This window comes from Pelodiscus sinensis, chromosome 23, assembly GCF_052426305.1.
Source record: "Pelodiscus sinensis isolate ZL-2025 chromosome 23, ASM5242630v1, whole genome shotgun sequence".
Taxonomy (NCBI): Eukaryota; Metazoa; Chordata; order Testudines; family Trionychidae; genus Pelodiscus; species Pelodiscus sinensis.
In genome coordinates this window covers 14,146,388-14,171,547 of record NC_143074.1, presented here as the reverse complement: position 1 = coordinate 14,171,547, position 25,160 = coordinate 14,146,388, and the positions used below count along the sequence as shown (strand labels likewise).

The 25,160-nt window shown below is 44.9% G+C and overlaps 1 protein-coding gene across 3 annotated transcripts in view; it reads right to left on the bottom strand.

The window, feature by feature from the left end:
- Positions 1-24,865, bottom strand: part of ABL1 (ABL proto-oncogene 1, non-receptor tyrosine kinase) — a 165,366-nt gene extending 140,501 nt beyond the window's left edge. The window contains exons 1-2 of one of the 3 annotated variants that reach the window (XM_006128369.5): positions 23,129-23,260; positions 21,592-21,695 (exon numbers count right to left, since the gene is read on the bottom strand). In XM_006128369.5, the coding sequence (XP_006128431.3) occupies positions 21,592-21,622 (31 nt within the window). In that variant the 5' untranslated portion in view covers positions 21,623-21,695; positions 23,129-23,260. Of the gene's footprint in view, positions 1-21,591; positions 21,696-23,128 lie in introns of all 3 variants that reach the window. The other 2 variants (XM_006128365.5, XM_075905754.2) reach the window with 2 other exon arrangements.
- Between the last annotated feature and the right edge of the window lie 295 nt (positions 24,866-25,160).

The window sequence follows — 25,160 nt, the reverse complement described above, 5'->3', positions numbered from 1 at the left end:
TGCCTCACGCCACTTAGCTGAGTGTGGTCCAGTCTTGTCGGTTTCCTCCCAACCGGAAGCATCTAAAAAGAGATAAACAGAAGCTCCGAAGCAGGGAGGAGGGTGGGACGTGGAGCACCCATAGGGACACACATCTTGAAGAACAGACATTACTGCACAGGGTTAGTAACTCTCTCTTCTTCATCGAGTAGTGTCCCTGAGGGTGCGTCACTTGAGGTGAGTACACAGCAGTGGTCCAATGCTACACCTGTGCTTCAGGACTTATCGCCTCTGTGCTGTAGACAAGACAGCCTGGGCCACTGCTGAATCGGACTTCAGTATGTTCGCGAGGGCATAATGTCTAGCAAAGGTCAGAGTAGACGACCAGGTTGCTGCACGCCATATGTCCCGCAACGGTACTCCCTGAAGGTAGGCAGCGGATGTCGCCATGCCTCTGGAAGAATGGGCACGAGGTCGGCTCGGAAGAGATTTGTTGTGTAGGGCATAACATCGTGTGATGCAAGCGATGACCAAGCTGTGCAGAGAGCTGTTTGCCCTTGGAGCACTCGGCTGTGGACAGGAAAAGTCACTGAGACTTCCTAAAGACCGGTGTTCTGTTGAGGTAAAAGGCCAGCGCTCGTCTGACATCTAGGGTGTGAAGGCGTGACTCTTGCAGCAAGGAATGAGGTTTTGGATAGAATGGCGGTAGGCGTATGGGTTCATTTATATGAAAAGCAGAGTTGACCTTTGGCAGAAAGGCTGGGTGCACACGAAGTACCACACCATGGTTGAAGAAGAGCGTGTACAGCGGGTCAGCCGAAAGAGCCGCTAATTCACTTACTCGGCACGCCGACGTAATGACAAGTAGGAACGCCACCTTCATCGTGAGCATCCGAAGATCACACATTGCAAGCGGTTCAAAGGGCGGGGGGGGGGGGAGGAGAGGGAGTCAGAGTGTCCAATACTAAAGGCAAGTCTCATGGCTCCGATGGGATCCTGTGAGCCAGATATAGATTGTCGAGCCCCTTCAAAAATCTTTTGGTGAGAGAATGTGTGTATACTGAATAACTGCTGACAGGGAGACGGAAAGCCGAAATTGCCGCTAACTGCACTGAGGGAAGAAATCGCCAACCCCGCCGTCTTTAGGTGCATCATATAATCCAGCATCTGCTGGATAGACACCAAGAGAGGATCGAGATCTCTCGCCGAGCACTACGACTGAAAGCAATACCACTTCTGGAGGTAAGTCTTGCACGTGGTATGTCGCCTACTGATAATCAACATGTGCCTCACCCTCCTGAGAACAGATCAGCTCGGACGCTTGGAGCCAGCTAGGAGCCACGCTGTGAGGTGCATGCGCTCGATGGCTGGGTGGATCATTGCGCTGTGCTGTTGAGATAGTAAACTCAACAGTTCCGGTAGTCATCGTGGTTTGGCAACCGACACTCTCGATAATTGTGTTAGCCAGGTCTGTCGGGGCCAGAAGGGCACTATCAAAATTACTGTTGCACCTTCTGACGCTATTTTCTCCAGCACTCTTCGGATGAGTGGGAGAGGAGGAAAGGGATAGAGAAATTGGTGACGATTCCAGTCTAACAGGAAGGAATCCCCCAAAGAGCCTGTGCTGACGCCCGCCTGTGAGCAATACTGATGGTACTTTCTGTTGTGGCGAGTGGCGAAGAGATCTACGTTGGGGAAGCCCCGAAGTTGGAAGAGGTTGCGAACGACTTCGGTGTGTAACTCGCATTCATGTTGGGAGAGGAAGTGACTGCTGAGGGTATCGGCGATCACATTGTCCTTGCCGGGAAGGCATGCTGCCATCAGGATGAGACCCTACTTAATCGCCCAGTTCCACAGGCATACGGCCTCTGCACAAAGGGGGCGGGAACGTGCACCTCCTTGTCTGTTGACATAATACACCGTGCATGTGTTGTCGGTGAGAATCCGTATTGAGCGATGTGTAGAGGAAATGTGGAGGAATGATGTGGAGGAAATGCTTGCAAGCATTGAAGACTGCTCGCAACTCGAGGAAGTTTATATGTTGCAGCGATTCCTGGGGCGTCCAGAGACCCTGAGCTTGGTGATCCTGCAGATGGGTGCCCCAACCGAGCAGGGAGGCATCTGTCGTGATCTGCAATGATGGCTTCTGGCCATGAAAAGGGACCTCTATTAACATGTTGTTGGGGTCGTCCCACCATGCCAGTGAAGTCCGGACCTGCTTGGGAATAGAAACTGTCCTGTTTGTGCTGTGCATCCCGGGTGTGTATACAGTGAATAGCCAATGCTGAAGACTGCGCAGGTGAAGCCTGGCATGGAGAACCACATATGTGGTAGCCGCCATATGTCCCATCAGCTGTAGACAGGTAAGTATGCGGGATTTGGGAGAAATTGATACAGCCTGTACCAAATCCTGGATTAGCTAGAACCTCTTCATGGGTAAATGTACCCTTGCAGTCAGGGATTCGAGTCTTGCCCCGATGAACTCTAGGTTGTGATTTGGTGTGAGGAAGGACTTCTTGAAATTGATTATGAGTCTGAGGACCTTGAATATAGTGGTGGTAGTGGTAACTGCCCACGTGGCTTCGTCGAAAGTGGGAGCCGTTAGCAGGCAGTCATCCAGGTATGGGAAGATTGTAATGTTGAGGCGCCGAAGGTAGGCCGCCACTACCACGAGGGTCTTGGAAAAAACTTGTGGAGCCACCAAAAGTCCAAAAGGTAGTACTCGGTATTGATAATGATCGGTTCCCACTACGAACCGAAGGAATCTTCTGAGAGCAGGATGTATCATTATATGAAAACAGACGTACTGTAGATCGAGGGATGTGAACCAATTCCCTTTATTGAGAGCTGGAATGATCGAAGATAACGTGACCATTTTGAATTTTTGCTTTCGCAGATGACGGTTGAGCCGACGTAGGTCCAGTATAGGCCTCCAACCCCCTGATTTCTTCTGGATGAGGAAGTAATGAGAGTAAAATCCTCTCCCTAGAAACTGGATTGCCACCCTCTCCACTGCTCCCTATGGTGAGCAGATGAGAGACCTCTTGTTGAAGAAGAGTCTCGTGAGAGAGGTCCCTGAAAAGGGATGGGGAAGGGGGGAGGAGGGAGCAGGAAGAGAGTTGAAGGGAACAACGTATCCTGAAGTGACTGTCGTGGACCCACTGGTCGGTGGATATAAGAGACCACCGATGTTGATAAGGCCTCAGGTGATGATGGAATAGACCTTGCACATTGCTCGGAGCCTCTGTCAAAGGGGTGGTACACAGTCCATTGATCAACACGTCAAACCTGCTGCCGACCCTGCTGTTGGACCGGTGCCTTGCTAGGTTGTCGTCGATGCTTTTGTGGACATTGCGTTGGTCTCTGCTGATCGTATGGTTTGGCCCAAGGTGTTGCGTAAGAAAAGGGCCTTTGCTTGTTATAGGGCATGTATCTCTTATACTTATATGGAGGCGTGTACATCCCCAGTGTTCTCAAGGTTGTGTGCGTATCGTTGCCCGAGTGAAAGACCTGATTGGTGGACTGAGCGAAGAGTGACTAGCGATCGAATGGCAAATTTTCCACCTTGGATTGTAGCTCTTTTGGGACAGTGGCCTGGTGTAACCAAGACGCCCGGCACATAACTACGGCTGTAGCTATGGTTCGGGCAGCTGCATCACTTATGTCAAGCGCTATCTGCAACGTTTGTTCTGGCAACTGTGTAGCCCTACTGTATCACCGCCTTCAAAATTTTACACTTAGAGTCCAGCAAGAGTTCGAATAGAGGGACTAGTTTCAAATAATTATCGAAATCGTGATTCACTAATTGTGCCGCATAATTACACATCCTCAGAGCTGAAGTAGCAGAAGAATATACCTTCCTGCCTAAAATGTTGAGGTGCTTATCCTCCTTGTTGCTTGAGGTGTTTTTGGCCTGAGTCGTCTTCGCTCTCTGTTGTGCAGCGTCCATAACAAAGGAGTAGGGCTGAGGGTGTGTAAACAAAAAGTCCATGCCCTTTTGGCTTATGAAATATTTCTTGTCCGACCTCTTATTGGTTGGCAGTGACGTGGCCAGAGTCTGCCAGATGTCATTGGCAACCTCCAAGATAGCCTCATCAAAGGGGAATGCCAGCTTTGATTCCTGGGAAGGTTGCAGATTTTTCAACAGCCGATGTTGTTTTTGCTGCACATCCGTCGTTTGAATCTCCTGGAATTGAGCAACCCTCTTGAAGAGCTCCTGGAATTGCTTGTGGTCTTCCGTGGGACACAAGTTACCGGGGACTACCGCATCATCCGGCGATGAAGAAGAGTGATGAGCTGGAGAATCAGGGCTTTGGTGTTCCTGGTGAGGAGTGCGGTTGTGTTCATCCTCCTGATAGACTGAAGTCATGTCCTCCGCAGGGGTTGGTGGGACAGCAGAAGGTGGAGATTCTACTGAAGCATGTGGCAACACAGGTCAACTGGACCGCGGCAACCGTGAATGCGAATACCTTCTATGGAGAGAAGGGTGCTTGTGATAGTATTGATCATACTGTCGTCTGTGGTATGGGCTTGGGGAACATCTCGGAGAGTGCCTTCTCAGTGTCTCATATCGACGAGAATATGCCGAGGGTCTTGAAGATCTTGGTGAAAAAGATCTCCTGGAATAGCGAGAGGGAGATTGAGAGTAGTACTCTCGATAATACCGTCGTGGCGATGAGGTGACTTGTAGTAACGGTCTCTGGCCGAGGCATAACGGTGAGCGTGGTTATGGCTACCAGAGTAAGACGAGGTAGGTGAAACAGGTCCAAGTGAAAACATCACACGGTCCAGTGTTAAAGATGGTGTTCAGACCCGTGTTGTCTTGTGCTGCGCTTTGGTCGGCACCAAGCAGTTGAGAGGAGACAACGGTGCTGACCGCAATGTACTGGCAGGCAACAAAGCAGCCTCCATAGCCAGGTTGATGATTGGCTGGAGGCTTGGTGCCGCTGGAATAGCTGGCTGCAGGACAGATGGAGGCAATGTCGGTGCCAAGGACTGCACAGTAAGGGTGCCCTCCTGCAGCGCCAACTCTGGTGCCGGTGCTTCCGCCATCGGGGAGAGCGAAGCAGCAGAAGACGACGCTGGCACCGCTGCTGCGGGTGCCGGCACAGCTGTGCTCATCCGCACATGCATGAGAAAAGCTGGTGCCGGGGTGTCCATTGCTGGCTTCAGAATGGCTGTTAGAGCCATTGCCAGCACTGACTCTGCCCATGAGCCTTTTGCAGGTGCTGGGGTAGAGTCCTTGCCATGGGCTAAAGTTGGGGCCGAGGAGCTACGGCCCTTGTCCGTCTTCGCCACGAGATACCTCGGCGAAAAGCCAGAGGTTCCCAGTCTGTCTCTGCTGCTCAGTCTGATCACCGTCTTCGGAGTCCTGTAGGGGGTCTCTTGTGCGGGGCGATCCTTATGTGCTCCAGCAGAGAGTGACTCGGGCATCTCTGGTGTCTGGAGGGCTTTGTTAAATAAGAGGACCCTCAATCTTAGCTCCCAGTCTCGCCTGGCGCATGCCGTCAGCTTAGCACAGTGGCTGCACTTTACCGGGACATGTCTGTCCCCAAGACACTTAACGCACTGGGAGTGCCCATTCGATGCCAGCATGGCATCCTGGCACTGGGTACACTTTTTAAAACCAGATGATCCTGACATAGTCCTTAATTTCAGTCAGAGGCATTTTAACTCAACAAGGGAAAAAAAGGCTTTTTTTTTTTTTAAACTGAACCGGACAACAACTAGCGAGAAAAACTACACTAACACTAATAACTATAAGAAAAATAAGAACAATCTGAACTAAACTAATCTCCCTTTCTCCTCAGACAGGAGGGGGAGCGTAACCTAACTCTGTCTGCAGCCGTGGACGATTGGAAGGAAACTGACAAGACTGGACCTCACTCAGCTGAGCGGAGCAAGGCAGCAGTTGAGAATGCGCGGTCCAGTGGGGGCTACTGCTAGTGAAAATCCTCCGGTTTGCGGTGCCAGGATAAGCCCAGCACCTCAAGTGGAGCAGCCTTGGGGACACTACTTGACAAAGAAGTATGAAAATGTAACAAGTGGTGAACCAATATAAGCAGCTTATATTTGAGGTAGCAAAATACAGGACTATGTAGCACTTTAAAGACTAACAAGATGGTTTATTAGATGATGAGCTTTCGTGGGCCAGACCCACTTCCTCAGATCAAATAGTGGAAGAAAATTGTCACAACCATATATACCAAAGGATACAATTAAAAAAATGAACACATATGAAAAGGACAAATCAAATTTCAGAAGGGGAATGCGGGGGGGGGGAGGAGGTAAACATCTGTGAGCTAATGATATTAGAGGTGATAATTGGGGAAGCTATCTTTGTAATGGGTAAGATAACTAGAGTCTTTGTTAAGACTCCTGCGCAAAGTGTCGAATTTTAGCATGAATAACAGTTCAGAGGATTCCCTTTCAAGTGCAGTTTTAAAAGGCTTTTGAAGCAGGATGCAGGTAATTAAGTCGTTGAGACAATGTCCTTTCTGGTTGAAATGGCAAGAAACTGTTTTTTCTTTGTGATCCTGTCTAATATCTGTTTTGTGGGCATTTCTATCTATATTTGATGTGACAGAGACAGAGTATTCAGTGGAGGGATTCAGAGAAGTAACAGGGTCAAAGCAATGGGTTAGGAAAAATATTTTTACAATAGCATTCTGAAGGAATATTAGAGGAGCAAGACTGTATCTGTCAAGGCTAGAGAAGGATGCAGCAATTATCAAGATGCAAGATGATGAGAGTCATATCTATATATGTTATATGGAAATAATTGGAAAGGTATTGATATAGCCTGGATGTAAGGATCTGAAAAGAGGTCAGGAATGGACCATTACGGGCCCTACCAATAAACATTTTTCTTCACAGATGTGGAGTATATAGAGATAAGCAACATATACAGTGATATATGATCATGTCTTCTATTGTAGGGGTAATTATTAAATTACGCTAGCATCTAGAGGCCACATCCCCACTATGCTAAGTATTGTTCAAACATATAAGAGAAGATCCTTGCCCAAAGAGCTTACAAAGCTACATAAATGTCAGCACGACACATAATCCTGAAGGAGCTTTTCTCACTGCCTACAATTAACTCCCCAGAAAAGGCACCTTAAATCGGTTTGATACCTTAGAGATCTTCAGGAAGTGTTCATTTGGTAATAGTACAGTAGGAAATACCATAAAAAGCATATAGAAATTGCATGTAGTAGGCTCCACTAAGAGTCATCAATATATAAAAGTTAAGATGGAGAGAACCTTGAGTTAACTCACAGGTCTGTATCAAATTATCAATATTTTAATAAAATAGTATTTGTCCATTTAATTTAGTACTTTCTACTGGAACATTCCAAACTATTTGCAAATATTAAGCCCGCACGGATATAACACACCACCTCTTTCTCCAACGGCCACTGCCATCATTCTGGATAACCAGGAATCTATAGTTTTAAGCCAACTTTATACCTGTACAGTTTTACAGAGGATAGCAGGAGGCTTACAATTAATAAAAACAACACACAAATTCACTGACTGTGCATATTTCTAGTCCAAACTACACTGCTAGACACATTAATCTTTTTCATAATTATTACCTCCCTAAAGAGAGAATTCAGTAAGATGGATAATTACCAAGCTACACAAGTTCTGTAGGGCCATGAAACGACATTAATAAGAGTACAGTAGATTTTTGAAAAATCAATGTTTTTAATTTTTTATCAGATTTAAATAAAATCAATAAAATACTAAATTTCATTTTAAAATAACAGTTATAATTAAATCTTATCACAAACATGCTACACCTAAATTTACAGTCTCAAAAATAAATGAATGGCTCTGGTCTGTCCAGCCTAACAACCAGCTCTTGCTTCTTGAATGTTCCAGGCTTTCACTTTCTGTTTCTCAACAAACTTACATGTGCAAAGGCACAGAATCCTAGAACCATAGAGCTGAAAGAGACCTCAGGAGGTCATCAAGTTCAGCCCCCTGCTCTAGGCAGGACCAATCCCAAGGCAAATGTAGGCTGGATAGGATGGTTAGTGTTCTGTACTTATGTGGTAGTGGACTTGGGCCAAGCACTAGGGATGTTAAATATTGGTTAATTGAATAGCTGATTAATTCTTATTGGTTACTCAACTATTCTGTAGTCCCCAGGGGTGGGGCCAGCAGCCAGTATGCTCCGGCCCCACTCCCAAGAAGCCCCCTGCCACTCCACGCTGCTGCCTCTATTCCCCTATACTTTTGCCTCAAAAAAACTGTCATAGCTTATGGGCGTAAAAAAGACCTCATCTAGGAATAATTTTAAGAAATTTGTTCCCTGGGTAAAAAGGGAAAATATGTCAAGTGTAAGTAGTGCAAAAAGAAAATGCAGGGCCTACCTCGAAGAATGAAACATCATAAGAGAAAAACTGCTTATTAGGAGAAAACGATGTGAACAAAGATGTGGACATGTCTGAAGAAGAATGTGGATCAATTCTGCAATATATCATTCTTCAATACTCTTTGTCTTTTAGTATAAGTGTGATTTAACAAGCAAATTCTCAAACTATTTACTATATTGGAAGTTGCATACTGAATTTGGTAGTCCTAGCTCTTACTGTTTAGGATGGGGTGGGGAACCTAAAGGCTCAGGGACCAGATGTGGACCCTGGCTTGCCTGGATCCTGCCTGCAAGGCTCGGGGCTCCCCCATTCTCCAGCCTCCCTACCATCCTCCCGCACACAAAACCTACTAGCCTGGGCCCTCCTAGGTTATGGTGTGTGAAAGGAATGTGGGGAGCATCATTCCTCTTCTCAGTTAGAGGCCACGTCAGTGTCAGGGTTTGGTGGGGTTGGTTTTTGTGGGGGGTTTTGCTACTCACTTGTATGTGGTTCTCACTTGTACCTGGCTGATTTTTGGAGGATCAGCAGCCCCTGACCAAAAAAAGGTTCCCCACTCCTGGTTGAGGAGGACTTCTTGAACAGATAGAAAGACAAACTCATGCACAGACCAACTCTCTCAAATATATAGTATATTTCCTAAATTAATAAAAATCAAATTATCTGAAAATATTACACGAAGCGTACTCTCTTAGATGTTGTAAAATGCTGTACTGAGCTGTAAATTAACATGTTTTAGTGATCAGACTTGCACATTGTTTGAATAAATGTGAAGAATTATCAGTGAGAAATTTGATTCAAATCTTTTTTTGGTGTTTTAAATCAATGATTTAAATAGCCTTGATTTAAATCAATTCACCCTGAATAAGAGTAAAACTCCACAATAGCTTCACTGTACCTTCACTCACCTGTGATCAGACTTCTGACTTTAAAACAATACTAACATGATGGGTTGAACTGTGCCCTCCCCCATAACACCCATGAATCCCACTTAAACACAAGTTTAAGTCTCCAGTATTGTTGAACTCTTTAAGCATACTTATTATTACAAAAATGTTTATAGAATCACTGTTCACAAAGGAGTGGCTCAGCGTACTGTACAAAAAAAGTAAAATATAACAAATACTGAAATATTTTAAAAGTCAAATCATGTAATAATTAAATAGGATGGGGAGAGGAGATGATAAGCAGGTGGCAGAAATAAACTGAAGACAGTGTAGAAAAAATATTTTTAAAATTGTGTTTCTACTGTTTAAAGTAAGCAAGAGTAAACTGAAATGTATGTTGTTGCTCCCATGCTCCTGTCCGCAAAAACCTTATAAGTGAAAAAGCACCATCACTTTACAACCTAAAAAGCAGCAGTTCAATCCCTTAGTGCAAACAATGTCAAAGAGATGCATTATCAGAAAAAAAGGCCTCAAACCAGACAGGATTACGGGTTTTAAAAGTAATTATTGGAGAACTATTGAATTTAAGGTCTTATACAATATTCTTTCAGCAACTTTTAAATCAAATGCTATTATTAAAAAACCTGATTGCTCACTATCTTCTAATTCATGGTTGTCACTTCTGCCCCCAGATCTTGCCATTAGTTTTTGATACCACCTTTGCCATATACCTTTCATTAAAGAGCTACAGACTGTTTTTATCAAAACAGAAAATAGTCTATTTACTATACAACATCCAGAAAAGTGGCTAGATTTTTTTTAATTTCTCATAGTTCATTTAAAATGGAAGATTAAATTAAAAAAAAAAACACACACCTATAGTTGAGTTTACTACAGCATATCCTCACTTACAACTGCTGCAGTCATAAGAGTAACTGATGAGATCAAGAACATAACACACAGCCTCTTAGGGGGTCATTAAACATATCTAGCAGTCAGCAGAGATGATCTTTTGAAAACATGCATTTTCAAAACAATGCAAAAGGAAATATTTTCAGGAAACCTGAACTTCCAAATTATTTTACGCTTTATTCTTCTATCCCTGACACTCCCAAACACTTGAAAAATAGCAGTATTTTTTCTAGACACAGACAAGGAATTACCAGTGATTAAAAATTTTAGCAATTCCTACAACAGCTGTACCGATGTCTCTCTTTGTGAATCAGAACTGATCAGACTATTGGTTACATTGTACTGCAGCAAGTTGGTTTTTGCCTTCAGCAACTCAGATGATGGATGGGTACAGTAAATACAGCTTCTCCTTGTACAGCATTTATATGACAGGAAATACAGGGAGCATGTGCAGCAGTTCCTTCACACTTCCAACTGCTGTGAAAATCTGACACAGGAAATGTACAGGAGGTCAGGGAATGGGAAATTCCTGCATTTTATCAAACTTCACTATCCCAAAGATATTTAGCATGCATAATTAAAGGGCCACAGTCACATGAAATCCAGCACAGTCTTAATTACGTGTAATGCTCACAGAGTCCATTCTTTTATTCCTCATAAAAATATGCAACAAACCCGAATACAATGATGTTCAGTACAGAAACTATTTGATAGGCTTTAAGAGAACAGAGCTAACAAGATTTGATTTGCTGTATTTTACAGGATAAGTTTATTCAAGAGGCAGACTGGACACACTCATGTCCCTGAACATACATATGGAGAATGCTTTTAACTGACACAGCAAACATAACGTAGGAAGAAAAGTTAGTCCAGAATATAAATGAATTGTAGTATATCAGCACAGCAGCATTAATGGATAAAGATTACTCAAAATATTCATATGTAGCAACACAGTTATTTAATAAAAGTGATTAAAATAAGCCCTCATAATTAATGATCTACAGAGAAAATCTACCATTCAATAAAAATGACAGAGCAGAGATATGTTACAATTCTGATCAGCTAGCTTTTAAACCCCTGGGTGAATTCTGATCTTGCCTATCAGTAATTTATTAAATCAGTGGAATTAAACTGTTGTAAAAACAGAGAGCATGCATTCCCCACAGGAAAAGAGAATGTAAAGACAGACATCCTGGAAAGAGAACAGCAAAGCAAGGTATGGGCAGACCTGACTTTGTACATAGACTTTAGGTAACACTGAAGGCTAAATCTCAAGGAAGTTTAAATTTGGAACTATTAAGCACCCAGCAAGAAGCGTCATTCTAGATTTGTACCAAATCTTGCCCTCTGTTGTCTGCAACTCCTATCAATGTCAACAAATTCACACTGAGCATTTAAGAACAGAACTGGGACAAAATACAGTTGCTTAGGGCAGGTCTACGCTACCAGGAGAGAGAAGATCCAAATTATGTAACTTCATCTACATGACTAGTGTAGCTGAAGCTGCCATACTTAGAACTACTGACCTCGCCATCTTTGCTGTAGTAGTGCATCGACAGGAGATGCTCTCCCATTGACGCCCCCTATGCTTCTCATTGAAGTGGAGTACCAGAATTGGTGGGAGAGTGACCGGCAGATGATTTATTGTGTCTATAACAAAATACAGGACTATGTAGCACTTTAAAGACTAACAAGATGGTTTATTAGATGATGAGCTTTCGTGGGCCAGACCCACTTCCTCAGATCAAATAGTGGAAGAAAATAGTCACAACCATATATACCAAAGGATACAATTAAAAAAAATGAACACATATGAAAAGGACAAATCACATTTCAGAACAGAGGGAGGATGCGGGGGGGGGGGGAAGGAAGGTAAATGCCTGTGAGTTAATGATAGTAGAGGTGGGGAGATGTCTGTGAGTTAATGGTATTAGAGGTGATAACTGGGGAAGCTATCTTTGTAGTGGGTAAGGTAGTTGGGGTCCTTGTTCAGCCCCCTGCGGAGAGTGTTGAATTTTAGCATGAATGCCAGTTCAGAGGATTCCCTTTCAAGTGCAGATTTGAATGTCTTCTGAAGTACGATGCATGTGATTAGGTGATTGAGACAGTGTCCGTTCTGGTTGAAATGGCAAGAAACTGTTTTTTCTTTGTGATCCTGTCTAATGTCTGTTTTGTGGGCATTGATTCTTTGGCGAAGTGTCTGAGACGTTTGTCCAATGTACATAGCTGACGGACACTTTCGGCACATGATAGCATAGATTATATTTCTGGATGCGCAGGAATATGTATTCTTGGTCTTATAACTCACTTGGTTAGGCCCAATAATGGTGTCAGCAGAGTGAATATGTGATTAATATTTCTGTCCAATATTTAGTGCTTCACCTTCCTTTAAACTAGAAATGCAAGCACTTTGATATGCAGACTGACTCCTACAATTCAAGTCTGAGTTCCACTAGTACAGAAACAGGATTTGATAAAATATCCAAGAAAACCCTTTGTAACTTCTGCTTAAATTTGTTTTATTTTTACAATACTCCTCAGTGACTCTCTGAAGATATTGTAACGCATCTGGCATGCACATGAAAGGAGACTTTTAACACTTACTAATGCAGCAACAGTAAACCCACATCACAAAAAAGTTATGGGTCAAAACAGTGGCTCTTTGTAATATCAATAGATATAGTATATCAAAGACAAGCCATTCCATATCATTAGGGTTCTATCGAATTCAGGGTTCATTTTGGTTCAGTCATAGGCTCTTATAATCAAATTTCATTATTTCAGCTACTTAAATCTGAAATGTCATGGTGCTGTAACTGTAGGGTCCTGAACCAAAAAAGTAGCTGTGTGTGTATGGGGGGGGGATGTTGCAAGGTTATTGTATGGGGGGTTGTGATACTGCTACCTTTACTTCTGCACTGCTGCTGGCAGCAGCACTGCCTTCAGGGCTGAGCAGCTGGAGAGTAATGGCTGCTGGCTGGGACCACACCTCTGAAGACAAAGCTACCACCAGCAGCAGCACAGAAGTAAGGATGTTGTGATATGTATGGTCTTGCCATCTTTACTTCTGTGCTGCTGGCAGGGCACTACCTTCAGAGCCGGGCATCCAGACAACAGCCAGCATTCTCCAGCCACCCCGTTCTGAAGTCTGCACAGGAGTAAGGGTGACAATACTGTGACCCCCCTGCAACTCTGTCTTAGGCCAAAATCCCAAATTTGAGACACTTAGGTCTCCCCTGTGACATATGCATATTATGAGGCAAAAGCACACAAAAGACCAGATTTCACTGACTGAGACACGTTTATGGCTGGGGATTTGGTAGGGTCCCACTTATAGCCCACTAGAGTATTAGGATGAAGGATGTACTGCCTAGAATGGACTGCCAAGGACTTACAATTGTTTGATCACTGCCTGGTCTGGTCCACCTGGCCTCTGAAAGTTCACTCTCTCTCTACTATAACCTCAATATTAACTTTAATGAGTTTTATGACAAAAATAACAGTATACCTCAAAATCATGCATTTTTCTACACAGCAGAAAAAGGATGATAATATAGCACTAGTAAAATCAAAACATAACCAATTCAGATTCTAAATGTAGCATAGCATAATAAGCTAACTAGGTACACTGCATATTAGGGATGTTAGTGTATAGTCGTTTAAACTATTAACCAATAAGTCTGGGCATATCGGTTAACCCAAACAACTACTCCAAACGACTATACTCAGACACACATTCCTTGCTGCCTCTGTATCAGAGGCAACAAAGCAGGGGAAGCGGGAGCTAGTGCCTGTGGGGCTTAAAAGTCAGCTCCCTGTGCACGCTGGTTTCCACGGAGCCAGCAGCGCAGGGAGAAGGGTGGAAATTGGTGCTCAATTGGAGTCAGCTTAAAAGCCAGCCCTCCACAAGTACTGAATCCTGCAGAGCTACCTGCCCCTCCACCCCTGCACTGCTGCCTGTGATAGAGGCGCAGCAGTGCAGAGGGTAAGAAGGTAGACAGGAGTTGGTACATGTGGGAAGCCAGCTTTCAAGATGCTTCCCCACACATATCAAGCCACCTGCCCCCCATGCTGTTGCCTCTCTATCAGAGGCAGAAGCATGGGGCAGGAGGGAGAGGGGAGAAGGGAAGGGAGAGGTGAGAACCAATAGGCGCAGGGAGCTGGCTTTTAAGACTGCTCTCCACACATGCCCTTTCTTGTTGCCTTCCACAGAAGTAGTGGGGGGAGGGCAGGCGGAAGCCACCTGCCCCGAACCCTCTGCGCTGCTGCCTCTGTATCAGAGGCAGAAGTGGGGGGGAGAGGCAGGTGGGATGCCAGAGCAGCCTCTGTCCACAGGGAACTTGTGCCCCCTTGGACGGAGGCTTCTTCCACCCTGCACTGCTGTCTCTTTATCAGATACAGATATAGAGGCAGCAGCACGGAGTGGCAGGGGGCGCCCCAAGAGTGAAGCCGGAACATTTTAGTAACTAAACACATTAATCACAGGCATTAATGCTGAGCTGCCCCTTTGAAGTGCTGCTCCAGCGCTTCGAAGGGGCAGCACATTAGGAACCTGGAATCAACTGGGGTTTCCAGCTGACCCCAGGCTCCATGCAGCATTGCCCCTTTGAAATGCTGGAGCGGCACGTCACAGGGGCAGCGCAACATGGAGCCGTGGATCAGCTAGGCACTCCAGCTGATTCCAGGCTCCTAATCCACTGCCCCTGTGAGGCGCCGGAGCAGCATTTCAAAGGAGCAACACAACATGGAGCCTGGGATCAGCTGAAGTGCTCAGGTGATCCTGGGCTCTGTGTTGTGCTGTCCTTTGGAAATGATGCCCCGGTGCTTCAAAGAGGCAGCACTGCAAGGAGCCCTGGGTCAGCCAGGGTCTCCAGCTGATCCGTGGCTCTGCCTTGCACTGCCTCTTTGAAGTGTTGCTTCGGTGCCTCAAAGGGGCAGCGCTCCACAGAGCAGGGGTCAGCTGGGGACTCCAGCTTATCCCAGGCTCTGGCGGTGCTGCCCCTTGGAAATGCCACCGCTGTGTTTCAAAGGGGCAGCACTAGCTGAGCCCAGGATCAGCTGGGTACTCCAAATGATCCTGGACTCCTACAGTGCTTCCCCTTGAAACACAATGGCAGCGTTTCAAAGGCGCAGCTGCACAGAGCCTGGGGTCAGCTGGAGACTCCAGCTGATTCCGGGCTTCTGCAGCACTGCTCCTTTTAAATGTTGCCACAACATTTCAAAGGTGCAGTGCACGTGACTAATTGCAATTAAATTTTTTTATTGCTCGATTAATCATGATTAATTTTTTTAATCGTTGACAGCCCTAGTTCATATTCATAGCCCACCACTGAGTGAAATATAAAATGAAAACTGTATAAATGATGTGAAAGAAGTCAGAGTACTAACGCTGAAAGAATATTAAAAATACAAGCAATGTTATCAGTAAGACAAGAATTTTGTATAAACTTGTATCGTTCTTTTGAAATGTTTTATGAATTTTTATGGCAATTTTCCATGACAGATCCCTGGATGCCTTCTGTGTATAACTGCTACAGGTCAAGAGTCAAGCTAGTAGTGTGGCTGGTTTCCTGATTAAAATACCAGGAAACATTCTCTGTGTTCTCCTATAACAAAAGCCCAGTCCCCACAGCAAAGATTCTCTAACTGCTTTCTCACCTACTGTATCCACAATTTCAGCAAACAAGGAAAACTACAGGTTGCATTAGCTCATCTCCTTATACAGGAGAACTCTTGTAGATTACCTTTCCACACTTTCATTGTCCAATCTTCTAAAAGGCAAGGCAGCATATTTTGCCACTACCAGAAGGTGTGAAACAATTCTTGTATACGCTCATTTCACATTCAATTTACCAAGTTAAGTCCAGATGTTTGAAAAAAAGCTCACAGACAAAATGAGATGAAATGCCCTTTTAAGACAATAGAGCAATACTGATTAAAATGTTTCTTCCCTCACTCCCCCATCTCCTTTCAGATAAAACCCTCTCCCTCAAAGCAGGCCAGGGGTTTAAACAGGCAGTTTCTCTTTTAGAACATGTATGCATTAATTATAGGACATATGAGGATAAATCACAGATATAGAACATCAAAGATAATGAAAACACCATGAGCCCAAGTTTAATTCTTAACTACTAAGACGGTCTTCTTTATACACATACAATGAGGTGAAGAACAGAAGAGATAGTCTCATATTCAGGGCTTCTTTGGGAAGGTCCCAACATCCCCTCTCCCCCATTTAGTTTCAATTGCTTCCAAATGAACCTTGCAGTAAAGGCAGTTCATGCAGCACAACCATGCAGAATAACTGCACAGCAGGACTTCTCAATAGCAGTTGGAAATCAAGTACCACAGTATCTCATCAGTCTAGAAGGTTTCATGCTGCTAAGAGACTTCTTAAGCTACAGAAGTGCATGGGAACCATCTACAGCAGTGGTCACCAACCAGTAGATCAGGATCTACGCGTAGATCTTGGAACCTCTGACATGTGATCCTAACTGGTTTGGCCAGGAAGCTATCAAAGTGCTGGCACTTTAGTTGCCCCTCCACCCACTGTCATGCTGCTGCTGCTCTCTACCTTGGAGCTGTCCTCTTGGGAGCCTCCTGCTTGCTGTGCAGAGTGCGGGAGGGAGACGGGATGCACTGATGTCAAGATGTTCCTCCTCCCCCCACTTCTTTTACCCTATCTCCACAGAGAGAGAAGGGGATGAAGGGAGCTTGGCAGTGCAAATCTGTCACTCACACAATGTGTCTCTCTCTGACATTCTCACAAACACACAGTGTCCCTCACTCATCTCCCAACCCAGCACATACATGGGGGATGCTTGTTACTACTTTTACAGCTTACAAAGTTTGTTAGTTTTGGGTTTTGACTGGTCTGTGCATTTCATAATTTTCATTTTGTTCTTACGCTTAAATTTAACTCTTTGAGTAGTGAGTTCTAAAATGCCTAACCTGTTGCAGTTGGATTAATTATCTCTATGGTAATTTCTGCTCTTGGAAGTGGTTGGCATGTCCCTGCAGCCCCTGAGAAAGGTAGAGCAGGAGGTCGCCACATGTTGTCCTTGCCTGCAGACACCACTCCTGCAGCTCAATTGATCAATAACAGGGAACCATGGCCAGTAGAAGCTGTGGGCTCAGTGCCTGTAGATGAGGAACAGCACATGGCGTCATGGGGTCTTTGCAGTACATGCTACTTGCTTTCAGGAGCAGTGCAGGGTCAGGAGTAAGCCTGCCTTAACCCCACTGCTCCACCACCCAGAAGCCATCTCATGGTTAAATGGTGCCCAGCCATAGCCTGCTTCCTGAACTCCTGTCCCAGCCCTGAACTTCCTGCCCCAGACATGAGTCTCCCTGCACCCAAACTCCTTCCCAGAGCTTGCACCCCAATCCCCCAACCTGGGCTAAGCCCGGAGCCCCTCCCACATGCCAAGCTCCTTGGCTGAAGAGTAGAGCCTGCACCCCAACCTCCTGCTCCCCAACCAGTTACCCCAGCCTGGTGAAAGCGAATGAGATTCGGGGAGGAAGGGAGATGGAGTGAGCAGGGTGAGGCCTCCAAGAAAGAGCAGAGCAGGGATATGGCCTCAAAGAAGCAGCATGAGGGAAGTGGGGCAAGGGTGTTTGGGTCTGGGATAGATCTTAAATTGCATTTAAATTAAAAAAGTGATCTTGTAGTTAAAAATGCTGGAGACCACTGGTCTGCAGTGTACAGTAAAATTCCAATAATCCGGCACCTTTAGGACCCAGGGGGTGCCGGATTATCAGATATGCCGGACTATCGGAAGGGGGGGCTATGAGGAGTCTGGGGCCAGATCCCTCATAGCCCCCCCTTCCGATAGTCCGGCTCTGCCCCAGGCGTTCCTGATTCAGCTGCTGCTGGTCAGTTTCAGTAGCGGCTGAATCGGGACGCCTGCAGCAGAGCAGCTAGGGTGCTGCCGGGTTGGTGCAGTAGCGCCGACCCTTGGCGCAGCGAGACCAACCCGGCAGCACCCCAGCTGCTCTTGGGGACGCCTGGGGCAGAGCAGCTGGGGGGCTGCCGGGTTGGTCCCACAGCGCCGAAGAGCGGCGCTACTGGACCAATCCCGCAGCACCGCAGCCACTCTGTCCCAGGTGTACCCAAGTCAGCTGCTGCTGAAACTGACCAGCGGCTGACTCCAGGAAGCCGGGGCAGAGCAGCTCTGCCTCGGGCTTCCTGGAGTCAGCCGCTGATCAGTTTCAGCAGCGGCTGAAAAGGGGACAGCTAGGGTGCTGCCGGGTTGGTCCCGCAGTCCCGAGGGGCAGCGCTAGGGTACCTACCCAGCAGCACTCCAGCTGCTCTGCCCCCGGCTTCCCCAATTCAGCCGCTGGTCAGTTTTAGCAACGGCTGAATCCGGGAAGCTGGGGGCAGAGCAGCTCCAATGGTCCGGCTGCCCGGAGCACTTTCAGGTTCCTGATGGTGCCGGACCATCAGGAGTGCCGGACCATCAGGGTTTTACTGTAATTGCATGAACAGGAAAACATGGGTGTCCCAAAAGCACTTGTTCAATGTAAGTTTCTGGGCAAGGTGTAAAGATCCTAATAAAAATGAAGTTTCTCTTTGTATTGTAGCATTTACCAATAAAGAACGTATATAGTGTTAGCCTATGGAAAAAACAAAGGGAATTAAATCCAGAAATTTATACTAGTTAAAATATTAATACTCCTATACTAACACTGAAGTCAAACAATGAAAAGGTTAAATCTCTCTTGATAAAGAAGGCTAAATGCCACACATCAGACATATGGGCTTTTTTATTACTACCCCAAATCTACATATTAACATCCAGCAAACCTAATTCTGTTCTTAGGTATGCACTTGGACTTCAGTTCATTTGTAAAGGAACTGAGCAGCTGATGACCAAGGGTAAACAAAGGCTCCATGTGTGCAAAAAGAACAAGTCAGAGTTATTATGAAAACTTCAATTTTGCACTTCCTGACATGAGTTCTGTAGCATTCCGTGAAATGTAATTTGTATTTAATATAAAATGGCTGTATTATATACAACTGTCTTACATGCATAAGATAAGTAAATAAGCCACGTGTCATTCCATTTTTATTGCGTGCCTCTTAAAAGCTATGGTGGCTGTATACCAGCTGAGAAGTCCCTCACCATGGACAAAGCTTCAGCTGCCTATTTAAGAGAGATGTAATGTCCCTTTTGTATCGTTCCAGTAGAATGGATGAACTTTAGATGGGCCAAAGGTCTGATCACTTGCTCTTTTAAACATCAAGAGCATCTAAGACATTATTGGCATTATATAATGAACAATAGCTAAACAATGGAATTGCTCTTATTAAAATTGTTTTGATGTACATTGCTGATATCCAACAGTACTTATACTTTAATCACATTGCTAAGTAACTAACAGTGCATTTGAGATTTTAAACGTTGTGAAGCATTCCTGTAAACATGACTCTGTCAGTCTTACATTAAATAGAACTTAGCACTGAAAGTAGTTCTGCTTAAATCAATTTGATAGCTTATTAAATAAGGCACTACTTGATGTAAGAGTGACCAATGTGCCATACATAATATCCACTCAATGGTACTCTGTTCTTTGTATCTTTAAGGTTGACAGAATCATTTTTAAAAGGCATAGACTGACATGGACTTTGCTAAGAGATTTATAAACAGAATATTAAAAATTGTTCAGTAGGTCACCTTTGTGCAGAGGCCAAATATAATATTCTTTTAAACATACTTTGCTGAGGCTGATAAGCCACTCCAACTGCTCCTCTCTCAGCTATCGACTAAGACATAGGTCCCTTGTTTGAGACCTTACCTTGGGTAACGCAGCCTTCAGGTTCTTTTTAAATGTGTTTATACAATAGAAGATGAGACGCTTAACTTTCTGAGACCAGATGGTGCACACACTATATGGTAGAGAACATGTATACACTGATTTAGATCTTACAGGAAACCATGTAATGAAAATACCAAAGAGAAATTATATCAAACAATTTTATTTTAAAATCCTAAAAAGGATCTCAATGTTTTTATACAATATGATCCACAATCTTTTACTGGTAGGATTTGAAATAATGAATCATTCTCTCACAATATACCAAAAAAGGCAGTACAGACAGATTATGGACTATTTTCTTTTACACAGCAAGAAAACTGATACCAAATTTGAGAGAGATGGGGAGCACCTAAACTATTTTTCCCCTCTCTACAACCTAAACAGCTAGACTATTTTTTTAAAGTTATATATAATTCATTCCCAAGAAAAGATTTTGTAGGCAAGGTTTCAGCCAGGAGCTGTTTTATGCCCAGTTCTCCCCCCTCTCCCCCAAAACAAAAAAAAAGGAATGAGTAACTAGACACAGCAAAGTGAAAAAGATTCAGGGGGGTAGCTGTGTTAGTTTGTATCTGCAAAAATGAGGAGTCCTGGGGCACCAATTCATCAGATGAAGTGGGCTTTACCCATGAAAGCTTATGCCCTAATAATTCTGTTAGTCTCTAAGAGGACACAGGTCTCCTTGTTTTTTTTGTAGAAACAGCAGCAGTCTTAAATACTACTATGCTACTGAGAGCCTCTTCATATACTCAGAGGCTACATCTACACTGGCAGCTTCTTGCACAAGAACTCTTTTGCGGAAGAGTTCTTGTGCAAAAACTCTTCCAGAAGAAAGCGTCTACACTGGCATGTGCTTTTGCGCAAGAGCATCCATGCCAGTGTAGATGCTCTCTTGCGCAAGAAAGCTCTGATGGCCATTTTAACCATAGGGCTTTCTTGCGCAAGAAATTCATGTTGCCTGTCTACACTGGCCTCATGCGCAAAAACAGTTGCGCAAAAGGACTTATTCCTGAATGGGAGCGTCAGAGTTCTGGTGCAAGAAGCCCTGATTTCATAAATTAGAACGCCAGTTTACTTGCGCAAGAACACGCAGCCAGTGTACACAGGCAGCAAGTTTTCATGCAAGAGCGTCCGATTTGCGCAAGATCGTGCCAGTGTAGACACAGTCAGAGGTATTATAAGGGAAGATGCTTTTCTCATACGGATAAGCAAGACTGAACTTTTGCAGGCCCCTTAACCGATGTAAGAATTTTGAGGTTTCCTTTCAAGATACGTACTTTTTTTTAAATCAAGACATTGAGGTTTCTTATGGACATATGCAGTATTGCCATTATAGACAATACTTTTTCTTGTAAACGCACTGGGTTCTTCTGTCCTCATGTCTTCCTGACAAAAAGTTACCTTTTGATCTATTCTTGTTAAATGATCAAAATTCAGGATTTCTGCCTTGTCTCTCAGATCAAACACCAAACATGATTGGAATACTGTGCTACTTGCAGTTTAGTGCTTTGTTTCTTGCTCCATGCCATCTGAGCTTGAAGCTCTGTCTAGAGAAGCAGAGAGGCAACAGAGATGGGACACATATGTGTATTTGATTAAAAAAAATAAAGTACTTGGTTTGGAGTGTTTCTGCAATGGGAACATGCCACTGATATCAGAGCTGTTGTAGCTTTATCATCCAGCTTCCCAAGAATTAGGTTCACTTTTCAAACAATCACTGCATAGACACATTGTATGGGAAGAGGGGAGAAATACAAATCATTTTTAATCATTGATGATTTTAATATTTTAACACACTTACTATTTCCACAGCATCTATCTGTAAATAATCCTAAAAATGATATTGAATTTTCTGGATCTTGTGGCCTTGGGAAATTCACAGTGAAGAAGTTTCGCAAACTAAATGTCCTTACAAAATAAGCCTCGGGCACATTTATTTTGAGAAACTTTTTCACCTGCTATTTAACTGTGTTCCCAGAGAAAGCAAATATTTCAGAGTTATCTGAAGTACAAAAATGGCAAATATTGATCTGTCTCATGCTTGAACAAAGTTACTCTGAGTAGCATAAAAATGCTAAATAACCATTGTCAGAATCATATTTTCTAGCTTAGTTAGTACCATGCTGTCTCAGAAGATCTTCTGAATTCAAATGTGCAGGATAGAGATTTAGTAAAAACATTTCAGCAACATATTTTTCTTTCTGTCTCTCTCTTCTAATGGGAAAACATAGCTTGAAATCTAATCAACTGTACAGTAAAAAAACATTTAACCAGCCACAAAAGCTCACTATCTTGTTTTCTTTTTGGGGGGAGGAATAAAAATAATATTTCTCTGTCCCCCATTACCGGTTCAAGACCCCCACAAACTAGGGTGACTAGACAGCGAGTGTGAAAAATTGGGACAAGCAATGGGGGGACGGGGAGGGTCCCTATAAGGGGGGGAAAAAACAAATGCAGAGACTGTCCCTATAAAATCAAGACATCTGGTCACCCTGACATAAACGTAAGGTGGTGGTGGTACTTGCTTCCAGTCCGGCAAGATGCTTTGCACAAGCTAGCACTCCAAGAGCGTCATAATAAAGGACTGAGACCTCACTGGCTACCTTGAAGCCCAGAAAAACTGAGCATCCACAAAAGTTGTCAACTACACAATGTAAAATCAAAACAATTCTCTTTATCTAAGGTGTTACTAGTATAGTAAATCCAAGTGTTTCAACGGAAGTGTGATATATTTCAGTTGCCCTTCAAATAAATGCAAAAAGGTTCATTATGACATTCTAGAGTCAAATCATCCAAATCCTTTACTAAAAAAATTCAAAAGATTCAAAAATTTGAAACCTAAAACCAAAAACATTTTTAAAATATCTGTCCTAAGCAACATTATGAAGAAGTTGCTTTCCTTGCTATTAGCTATACAAGAAATCCCACTGGGGTTTCACAAACCTGGGAAATGGCAATCTAACCATGACAAAAAAAAATCCTTAATAGCTGACCATACAGAGAGGTCACCAGAAACCTTAGGGAGCAGAAAAGGGAAAACGCAAAGGCTAAAACCCTTCTTTTTAAAACCATTTCATACAATTTAATAAATTAATATTGTATCCTAATATGCTAACTAAAAGCAAAAGGACCACAAATCAAAACACCTACCATGTTCCACGAAGACATTGCAGTGTGGGCCTCCATGCCTAGATGATTCTTTCTTCCCTGCTCCTTTGATAAAATGCAGGGCAGGCAGACTTGGCCTTCTCTGGTCCCCAAGAACTTTTCCAGGCTGCTGCCCCATAAAGTAACAATAGGCAATCTTCCCCAGAACAAGCAGTGTAAGGACTGAGATCCCTGATCTTCCAGGTTGGCTGAGAGTTTGCAAGTAAAATATTTTAGGTGTGTGCGTTCGTTGTGTTTATCACATCAGCAAACAGCTCACATTAAGCAGAGTTCAGTCAGGTGCACAGATTCTTTCAACACTTTAGAAACTGCAACAAGATTCTTCTGGTGCCTTTATGCAAAGCTCTGTTATAAGATGTTCCATTTATTTAGCAGTTACAAGTGTTATCAAAGTTTCTTGTTTGTAATGAGTCTTCCACTGAGTAAGTGGGAGCTACTTTATCTTACCAATAAGAAAACCACATATAGGGCCACCCAGGGCAGGAAATAGTCATTCCCATTGCAATCAGTGTCAGGATTTCTTTTTTTCCTTTTCTTTTGCATAGCACTTAGTTAATAAAGGCCAAAAAGCCAGTGATTTGGCTTCAAGTATTATTAAAGTGAGAGAGAATCAACTGTGTCAAAGTCATTTTAGATTTCCAATTAAACAGTTCAAAGTCTTTGAGGATCCATAATGACCTTTGAGTAAGGGGGATATTTCAGAGGAACTTGCAATCATTGAAGACCAATAGGTTTGCCTTCTCTGATAAGTTTTCTGCTACCTCTCCAATGCTCTGAACAAAGTGAATGGGCACTTCGGGATCATTTTGGAGCAGAAACAATAACAATCATTGTGACAATACAAGTAATGAACTACCCATCTGCACCAGCTTGCTGCTTATAAGGCAGAGAAGCCAACCCGGGCTTGTTCCTAATTGTTCATGAAAATACAAATGCCATTCTACTTGGTCCAGTCGATGCTGGTGGCAGGAAAGAGGCGTTAGTCCAGTGATGCTCTCCAGGAGGAAGGTTTCTGCACAGCAGCCAGAAAAGGTCAAGTTGGGGTGACGGGGCTGGCTTCATCCCAACTGGGAGCTTAGCACTGCAAAAGGCCTACTTGGTGAATTATGTAGTACGGCTCTGGCTCCTAAGGCTTGGCAAGAGAGTCTGAGGCCAAGAACCCTAATCCCCACAGGCCCTGAATGGCCCCCAAGGGCCAAGGATTCCAATAGGACAAGGGACAGAAACCCCGGAGGGGGTGTCGAACCCCAGTCTGGGGTGGAGGAGAAGGAGCAAAAGGAGACAAAGGGGATGAAGCTCGCTCTGGTGGGGGGGAGGGACGATCCAACACCCCCGGTGAGGGAAGAGGACACACAGCGGGGGGGGGGGGGGTGTTAAGGCCTACTCCGAGGAGGGGGAAAGTCCCGTGGGCGGGGGCGGGATTAAGCCCCGGTCGGGGGGGCCCCAGCGGGGCAGGGAACAAGCCCGCCAGGGAAGCGGGGCCACTGACGGGTCAGGCGGGTGACGGGGGCGATTCCCCCCACCCCGGGGGGCGGCTGCGAGTCCCCGGCTCCCCCCGGCCGGTCACATCCCCGGCCGGCCGCCGCCTCCTGCCGGCTTGTCGCCGCGGGGCTCTCACCGGCACCGGGCGGGGCGAGGGGGTCCGCTCCCGGCGCGCTCAGGGCGAGAGGAGCCCGCGGCACACGGCGGCCATGACAGGAACCTGCTAGCGCCCGAGCGAGGCTGCGAGGGGCGGGGCACGCAGCGGGCGGGGGCGGGGCTTGGAGGGGGCGGGGCGAGGGAATAGGGGGAGAGGAGAGGGGGAAAAGGAAGGGGGTAATAAAGGGGAGACAGAGGGGGGAGGGAAATGGGGTAGAGAGGGAAGGAGGAGAAAGGGGGGAAGGAAGGAGGGAAATGGGGTAGAGGGGGAAGGAGGAGAAAGGGGGAAGGAAGGAGGGAAATGGGGTAGAGGGGGAAGGAGGAGAAAGGGGGAAGGAAGGAGGGAAATGGGGTAGAGGGGGAAGGAGGAGAAAGG